A 9,884-nucleotide genomic window follows, 5' to 3' on the forward strand; every position below is an offset into this window, starting at 1 on the left:
GAAGCTCATCAGTGCTTGACCGCTTGTTGATTCTACCAATTGATCTATCCTCGGTAGAGGATAGCAGTCTTTGGGGCATGCTCGGTTCAGATCCGTGAAATCCACCCACATGCGCCATGAACCGTTTGCTTTTTTTGCCATCATTACATTGGCCAACCACTTGGGATACATGCACGACAAAATGAACCCTGCTTCTTGCATCTTCTTCACCTCTTCCGCGATGGCTTTCTTCTTTTCCGAGGAATAGTTCCTCTTCTTTTGTTTGATTGGCCGGGCTTCAACGTTGACATCCAACTTATGGCAGATCATCTTCGGATCTATCCCCGGCATGTCAGCCGCCGACCATGAAAAGTTGTCCTTGTGATCCCACAGCAGCTGGATGAGATCAATTCGGAGTCCCGAGCTTAGGCCTTTGCCTATTCGGACACTCCTGTCAGAATCATCCTCGAGGAAGATATCCTCCATTTCTTGGTCTGGCTCGGGAGAAAGAGTTTCGGGCCGAGCATCAACCTTTACGGGTTTCACCAGACTGCTCGATCCTTCCTTTCTCCTCTTTGTCTCTTGTTCCTCTTGCGAGGGCTCTTGTTTTCTTCTTCATCATCTTCAGACCCATCTCCCAGCCTCGGCTTCCGGAAGGTGGTTTGGCAAGTTCGTCTCGCGACCTCCTGATCTCCTTTTACTTGCTCGGCGAATCCTGCGTCCGAGACATATATCATTATTTGATGGTACGTGGATGGGATTTCTTGCATTTTGTGAATCATGGTCCGTCCGTCCGTCCCATGATGACATTGTATAGAGAATCGCAATCCATCACTAAGAATTCCTCTCGAACATTTCTCGCAGCTTGGACTTTGCCGACTGTGACTGGTAGGGTGATCGTTCCTCGGGGAATTGTTTTGGAGCCTTTAAATCCGATCAGTGGATAGCTGACCTTCGTTATTGACTCCTCTCCTTCCTCGAGGAATAGCTGCTCAAAGAAGTTTCTGAAGATGATGTTGACGGCGCCCCCCCCATCGAACAGTACTCTGTGAACATTGTGGTTTTTGAGATCCATGGAAATTACTAGTGGATCCTCATGTTTGTAATACTGGACTCTGAGGCAGTCATCAGCGGTGAAAGTCATGTTTGGGGGATGGGGTTCATTCTCCCCTATAGCGCTGAAGTTGACTCGGTGGGAGAGAGCTCTTAAATGTTTCTTGCTGGCATGGGTGGACCTTTGCTTCCCGAACACCACTAGGATGTGATTTTTCTTGTGCCCTGCGACTTCATAGATTCTTTTTTGGGGTGGCTCCCGTGGCTTGCCACTAGGAGCCTTTTCCTTTTCCAGCGCTCCTTCCCTTCGGTCAGCCAGATATTGCTTGAGATATCTTCGGCGGACGAGGTCCTCAATGTTATCCTTCACCTGATTACACTCTTTGGTGTTATGGCCGAAGTCATCTTGGAACTCGCACCACTTGTTTCTGTTTATGTGAAGGAGGTTGGACCAGAGCTTATTTGGATTCTGCCATTTCTCGTCGTGCTTATGGAGGTTGTAAGTCTCTTTTCGGGGAAGAGAGAGCGGAGAGTAGTTGGTGTATTTGAGCTGAAGTTCACCCTTTTTCCCCTCTTTCTTCGGGTAGCCGTCTCTCGCACCCTGCTTCTCTTTCCCCTTCCTTGAACTACCTTCGTGCTTGTGCTGATTGGCTCTTGCATCCTTCGGCTCGGAGGAGCTTTTCAGTTTGGCAGCAGCCTTGTTGAACTCCTCGATTTTAATGAATGCATCTGCCATCTGCAGCACATCTGCTATTTTGGTGGGGTTTTTCATGAACCTTGCCACCTGGAGCGCTTGTTTCAATGCAAAGATTGCTGCATCGGGCTGTAAGTTGGGAATGTTGGTTGACTCTTTCATGAATCTGTTAGGTTATGATACATATGAAAAACATAAATCATGCGGAAAAACCTAGATGTCAGGATACACATTAATTGCACATAATCATATAGCATAATTTAGATGCATACACTTTGTAGCGTGCCCTCCCTAGCTGCGCCCGAACCGAACAAGAACAAGTCTTTAGGACTCCAAGTGTCGTCCCTCTGTAGATAGTCCACAGCACGTCCGGATCCGCCTTAAGATTGACCAACTAGAATCGCCCTTAAGGTACTATTATTTTCGGCTAAATAGGGCAAGAATTATGACTGATTTTTCTGCTTAAAAATCCTAGTTTTGAATACTTGAAATTTGTATATAAATTTGTGACCCTAGGCACATATTTATAGAGTCATGGAAAAGGATTTAGAATCCTATTAGAGTACCAATTAGTTTAATTAATTAGAATCCTATTAGAACTCTATTAAATTAATTCTATCTACTTGGATTAGGATTTAATCATAGAACGAATTCTAATAGCTTTAGGATTCGTATCGCACACAACCGCACACGAGCACGAGCTCCGCACAGCCCGCGCAAGCCTCGCGGCCCACGCGAGTTGCACTTGCTCGCAGCCCATTGCTCGCAGCCCACTATGTTCCACGCGCGCGCCATGCCTTGCTGGGCCTGGCCTTGCACTGGGCCTGGCGAGGCTTTGGCGAGTGTGTTGATGCGTATGGCTTGCTGGGCGAGGGCCTGGCTTCGTGCTGGGCCTTCGTCTAGCAAGTATCGTCCGATGCTAATTCGTATGATACGCTTCCGATTAAATTCTCGATTCCGGAATTCATCTCCGATACGAACAATATTTAACATTTCCAATTCCGGAATTAATTTCCGTTTCGAACAAATATTTAATATTTCCGTTTCCGGAATTATTTTCCGATTCCGATAATATTTCCGATTCTGACAATATTTCCGTTTCCGGCAATATATCCGATTCCGGCAATATTTCCATTTCCGATAATATATTCCGATACGTACCATGTTTCCGTTTCCGGCAAGATCTACGACTTGGATAATATTTATATTTCCGATATGATCCATATCATTAATTCCACTTGAACCGAAGCGGCCTCTAGCTAGGCATTCAGCTCACTTGATATCACGGAATTATTAACTTGTTAATTAATACTGAACCGCATTTATTAGACTTAACATTAAATGCATACTTGGACCAAGGGCATTATTTCCTTCAGAATCTATCCATGAAGTCCCGAAGGCTTTCTCCCCTTTCTAGTTGTATTTCCGTGAGTTCTACAGTAGTCCTCTCGGGCCGGTTGTTACTGACAAACTGCACTTTGAACCTCTCACTCAGATCGTCAAAGCTGACAACTGACCCCTGTTAGGTTCTGACAAATATAAATCATATAATTCATGCGGATAAACCATAAAACCAGGAATCCAAATTAATTGCCACATATTCAATTAGCATATTTTAGGATACATACATGTGACGCGTGCCTTCCCTAGATGCTCCCGAACCGAACAAGAACAAGTTTAGGACACAAAATGTCGCCCCTCCGTAGATAGTCCACAACACGTTCGGATCCGCCTTAGATTCAATTAACTAGAATATTATCTAAGGTATTATGTTTTATTCGAAAGCTTAGTTATTAGTTTTAGGAAAATTATCAAATTCGTTTAAACTTAAATTATATGAATACTTGTTGACTGTGATGTATAAATTGTAATTATGAATCACCTACTTATAGGGAGGAAATATAGGACTTAGATTTCCACTAGGATTCAAATAACTAATTCTATTAGAATTCTAGTTAAATTAATCCATTAGAATATAACGTTTAATTAAACACTAAACATTAAATTCTCATGGAATTAGGAAAACAATTAAGCAATCCTAAATGACCAAGGATTCGTAGCATTGGACAAACACACACACACGCAGCCCATAAGGCTACGGTGCGCGGCTCGGCCCAAGGCAGGCTGGCAGCACGCGGTCCATCCTTGGGCGCTGCTGCTGGGCCTCCCCTGGCTCGCTTGCTGCGGGCTTGGCCATGGCTTGCTCGCTGCTCGTGGGCCTCGCAATCCTTCCTGCGCGCGGGCTTCGCTAGGCGCGGGCCTAGCTTCCGACAATATTTCCGATTCCGGCTATATTTCCGTTTCCGGCAATATTTCCGACTCCGGCAATATTTCTATTTCCAATAATATTTTCCGATAAGTACCATATTTCCGTTTTCTGTAACATCTACGACTTGGATAATATTTTTATTTCCGTTACGATCCATATTTCCATTTCCGACAATATCATCGTTTCCGGAGTATTCATATTTTGCCTTTTGACGATTTCAGCTCCCACTGGAACCGAGATCCGTCGATTCCCAATATTCATAATTAGAGTATTTAATTCAGTTAAATACTTTATCTTAGTGAGTTATTAACTTGCATTATTAATTAATATTGAACCGCATTTATTAGACTTAACATTGAATGCATACTTGGACCAAGGGCATTATTTCCTTCAGTCTCCCACTTGTCCTTAGGGACAAGTGTGCATTGCCTAATTCCTTTGTCGCTTGATGCTTGCTCATGAACATAAGGTAAGAGTAGTCATCCTTATCATGTCCAGAGGTATTTCTCAGTTTCAGAGTTCAACTGATAAAATAAACAGATAATCATAGCCTATGATTCATCTGAGCACGACTATGCATTTTTCAGTTTCTAGCTCTCCGAGTGGCCTTGTACAACTTTCAGCATCTCATCCCGATTTGTGGGAGGACAATCCCAATCTTGTGATCTTGAGGTTAGACTTCGTTTGATAGGTGATTACCTGAGCGTTGTCGTTATAGCCTCCTTTTATGGTGCGACGGTTGACAACGTCAAAGTAACCAGTTCTCAAACAAGTAATCTCAAATCACTCAGGTATTGAGGATTAGTGTCTAATAATGTAATGAAATTTACTTATGACAGATTTTCATCTCTTACAGTAAAGTTTCATAGGTCTATCCGATACTAGTCTTCTCAAAGTAAGTATCTATGCAAATGATTGCGACATTGCCATGTCCACATAGTTCAAGAAACAGAACTACTAGTCATCTTGCATTCCAGTCGTCTAGTGTTTTCTATGCGTACACCTTTATTGAAAACTTCCGACCAGGGACCATTATCAACTTTTGACATTCAAGTTCACTTGATAGGCGTTTATTAGTCACAGTACTAGTCCTGACAATCTATCTTGAATATATCGTCAAATTGAAGGGACTTATCATTTAATAAACCACACCATTAAATGGAAAAATGAATTCTATTCATTTATATGAATGATTAACCAATTTTTTTTACAAAGTATCTAAACTCTAAAACTTTAAAACATTAATTAAGGACATCAAAGTCATTCTCCAACATGCTTGATTCCCATAGCTGCAGTGTGCGAGTTGTGCTTCGCTTGCGGCAGAGGTTTAGTTAATGGATCTGAGATGTTGTCGTCAGTTCCAATCTTGCTTATCTCGACCTCTTTTATTTCAACGAAATCTCGTAGAAGGAGAAATCTACGAGGTACATGCTTGACTCTCTGGTGGTGTCTAGGCTCCTTTGCCTGTGCAATAGCTCCGTTATTGTCACAATATAAAGCTATTGGTCCTTTAATGGAGGGGCCTACACCAAGTTCACCTACGAACTTCCTTAGCCAAATATCTTCCTTTGCTGCTTCATGTGCAACAATGTACTCCGCTTCAGTTATAGAACCCGCAATCTTGCTTTGCTTAGCACTTTTCCAGCTTACTGCACCTCCGTTGAGGTAAAAGATAAACCCGGACTGTGATCTGAAATCATCCTTCTCGGTTTGGAAACTTGCGTGCGTATAGACTTTAAAAATTAATTCATCATCTCCACCATAGACCGGGAAATCATCTTTGTGCCTTTTCAGGTACTTCAGAATATTCTTGGCAGCAGTCCAATGTGCCTCTCCTGGGTCTGACTGGTATCCGCTCGTAGCACTGAGTGCGTACGCAACACCCGGTCGTGTATATATCATAGCATACATTATTGAACCAATCAATGATGCATATGGAATTCCACTCATTTGTCTACGCTCATTCAGTGTTTTTGGGCACTGAGTCTTGCTTAGAATCATTCCATGAGACATGGGTAGGTTGCCTCGCTTGGGGTCTGTCATATTGAACCTTTCAAGCACCTTATTGATATAAGTGCTTTGACTATGTCCAATCATTTGTTTAGATCTATCTCTGTAAATCTTGATGTCCAGTATGTACCGTGCTTCTCCTAGATCCTTCACCGAAAAACATTTCCCAAGCCAAATCTTGACAGAGTTCAATATAGGAATGTCATTTCCGATAAGTAATATGTCGTCGACATATAATACTAGAAAAACAATTTTTCTCCCATTGACCTTCTTGTATACACAAGATTCGTCTGCGTTCTAGACGAAGCCAAAGTCACTGACTGCTTCATCAAAACGTATATTCTAGCTCCTTGATGCTTGCTTCAATCCGTAAATGGATTTCTTAAGCTTGCATACCTTTTTAGCATTCTTTGGATCCTCAAAACCCTCAGGCAGTGTCATAAACCCAGTTTCTGTTAAAACGACGTTTAAGAAAGCGATTTTGACATCCATCTGCCATATTTCGTAATCGTAATATGCAATGATTGCTAACATTATCCGAATAGACTTTAGCATTGCAACTGGTGAAAAGATATCATCGTAATCCACACCGTGGACTTGCCTGTAACCTTTTGCAACCAATCTAGCTTTGAAAACTTCTAGTTTCCATCCTTGTCCTTTTTCAGTTTGAATACCCATTTGCTTCCTATGGCTTGGTAGCCATCTGGAAAATCGACCAAATCCCAAACTTGGTTTTCAGACATGGAGTCTAATTCAGATTGCATGGCTTCTTGCCATTGCTTGGAGCTAGGGCTCGTCATTGTTAGGTTATGATACATATGAAAAACATAAATCATGCGGAAAACCTTAATGCCAGGAAACATATTATTTACACATAATCATATAGCATAATTTAGATGCGTACACTTTGTAGCGTGCCCTCTCTAGCTGCGCCCGAACCGACCAAGAACAAGTCTTTAGGACTCCAAGTGTCGTCCCTCCGTAGATAGTCCACAACACGTCCGGATCCGCCTTAAGCTTGACCAACTAGAATCGCCCTTAAGGTTCTATAAATTTTCGGCTAATAGGTTGCATCTGCTAGGACTCCCAATTTGCAGCCTCAAGCTAGTGTCATGAGTTTACATCAACCAAGGCCAATGAGTAGCATGGGGACGGCACAAGGGTATATCAACAGGATGTATCCAAACCAATTATATGGCCATTATGCTAATGGCGATGTAAGAGCAGGTTTGAGCTTTGGAAATGATGGGTATGACGCACGTGTCAATGGCCGTACGTGGTTTGCAGTTGACAACAAGTTCAAGAGTCGAGGTAATGGTTTCTTGGGTTATGGCAATGAGAACATGGATGGGTTAAATGAGCTGAACAGGGGCCCTAGAGAGAAGGCGTCTAAGAACATAAGGACTGGAAAGGGTAGACATCGTAGAATTTTATGTAGTTTTTATGGCATGATTTGGATTGGTTGACTCAATTCTCTTCCTTCGTCTGCTTGGGTAAATTCCGCACTTTGGGAGGTACGGGCTAAGTACTTCATGGCTCGCTCTTTTCGCTCTCCCTTTTCTCTTTCTCTTTTTTCTTTTTGCTTGGCGTTTCTCCCCAACATAAATCCTTCAAATATTTTTATTTGGGCTAAAAGGTAGATGGTTGTGGTCAAGGTAGATTCAAAATGTTGTTTTTACTTTATTGAAATTTAACGAAAGAATTACTTCGAAAATAATTTTTTTTGTTTCTTTTCAGACTCCAGTTTCTGGGATTTAATTGGAAATTGTGATTTAGACTCGAACTTTCGTTAATCTTTCTGATTATAACCCGTGTATGAATACAAGGAGGTGGCCTAGACTCAAAATAATGACGTGGTGTAAGCCTATAATACTTGACCAAGCAACTCTCAGACTTAGGCTAATTGGACCATAACTTTCGTTGGTTGACACTTTAGATTTTAACCCTTGGGTGTTCATTTGTCATGCGCCATTTTGCTTAATGTTGGCATGGTAGTTAGTCGGGGAGATCGAATCTTCATTTTTGCAAGACTAGAATCATTAGTGCGGCTTCCCTCTTAGTGTGTATTGCTTTACCCCGATGGTAGCCTTATGGCATGCCGATTTGGGTATTTTCATGGTTCGTCATGTTGCATTCATGGAAAATCTTTTAGTCCGTACTTAGGAGTATTTCAAGGAGCGAGTGGCTCGAGAGGACTATGATAGTCGTGACCCAATGTGATCATAAGCCTTTAGGCCATTAATTTTTGCTAATGGTATTGACACCTTAGGTTCACTTTGGGGGTTGTGCGACTATTGGGGAATGATTTTCAGAATGTGACTGTTTCCATTTTGCAAATACTATAAATATTCTTTTTATTGGTGAGAGAGGGTATTGAGGCCTTAGATTCTTAGCAAGGGATGACAATTACATATGGGTGCTTATTGATTTAAATGTTAGGAAGGGAGACTCAATATGGTTTAACCTTTTAACTTGCAGAACGACACCAAGCATTAGGACCGATTCTATGGATAAGACAACTAAGACTTAGGATTTAGATTGTACTTTGGCATAGCCTAGTCTAGACTCGGATTTATTTATTTTTTATTTGAACATTATTTTTTCTTGAAGACTTTATTCGAACATCATTTTTTGAATACTTTGCCCATGTGACATTCAAGGTTATTTCAATTAGTGTGCTCGGTTTTGGAGCCGAACATTGTCGTCATAGGAGGCCTAACAACGACACAAAGAGTTATTTTATTTTTTACAAGTCGCTTTTAGAATCGAGTGCCTTTTCATACGCCCTCGCAGCAATTTTCACGAATTTTCTTTTACTGCTACGTATACGTATACTTTATGCGCGGGCACCGAGGCTGCTGGGCCTGACCAAAAGGCCAGGCAACAACTTCAGCGCCCAGCGGTGGGCGTGAGAAATATCGGCGCCCAGCCAGGGGCGTTGAAAATGCGTCCCTGGCTTGTCCTCGTCTTCTGTTTGCGTATATCTTTTCGTTTATGCGACTTTGATTTTGCGTGCTTGCCTAATAACGTCCTTTACGCGTTGTGCAGCGTTTGTGGGATTCGTTACGGGCCATCCCTAGCGTCGCTTATTTTTGTGGCGATCGTTCGGGTTTGCGGAACACGTATTTTGGTATAACTCTTTGGCCAATTGGTTTATGAATGTTTGGGCAATTTTTAAGGTCGTTGGTTTTCTAGCATTATTTGTCACACACAATCACATAATTCGCTACACATAACTAACATTACATCATGAGGCAAAATAATAATATGTCATGTAGTTTATGATCTGCTTCTATGGGTAGTATTTGCGCCGGCTTGGTACCGCTTCTATCGCATATCCAACACATGCCCCGGTCGAGGTAGTGCCTTCAACAGACGAATTTCGCCCAAGAGGCCAATCACGATGTAAGCCAAGGGGGCATGCACCAATGAGAGGGACCTAGTGGGCGAGCGATTGGGTTTGGGACGGGTGTACTACTAGCGAAAAGTGCCGAGTGGACAACATTCGAAGCGTATGCACCCCCCGGTTGGCGATGGGTATCCTTAGTCCCAACTCCCGAGATGAAACATCCAAGGGAGCCAAGATTCGTTATGCGGTTCTGTCCGTTCACATTAATATGCTGATTTTCAGGTCGTCCCAACTTGAAGGGGAAATAAACGCGGGGTAGGATCGTTTCACCCTTCGGCTATTTTGATTACCTACGAGCACGAGTATTTCCTTCACTATCCCCAGTGGAGTCGCCACTGTGAGGGGGTCGAAAAAGCACGAGGCTAATGCGTGACCTCGTCCCTCGTGGGCGTGACGTTTCTTTTTGTCAAATCAAGTGTAATTGGATTTCCTGTGAGTTTACACCCAATTGACTAGTAATATAGGAGTCG

The 9,884-nt window shown here is 42.6% G+C and overlaps 1 protein-coding gene across 1 annotated transcript; it reads right to left on the reverse strand.

Moving 5' to 3' along the window:
* Window positions 1-757: 757 nt before the first annotated feature.
* Window positions 758-1,888, reverse strand: LOC110776863 (uncharacterized). Its single transcript, XM_021981423.2, has one exon. The coding sequence runs from the start codon at window positions 1,886-1,888 to the stop codon at window positions 758-760; it is 1,131 nt and encodes a 376-aa protein (XP_021837115.2).
* Between the last annotated feature and the right edge of the window lie 7,996 nt (window positions 1,889-9,884).

Source organism: Spinacia oleracea, chromosome 1 (genome assembly GCF_020520425.1).
Source record: "Spinacia oleracea cultivar Varoflay chromosome 1, BTI_SOV_V1, whole genome shotgun sequence".
In the NCBI taxonomy this organism is placed as follows: Eukaryota; Viridiplantae; Streptophyta; class Magnoliopsida; order Caryophyllales; family Amaranthaceae; genus Spinacia; species Spinacia oleracea.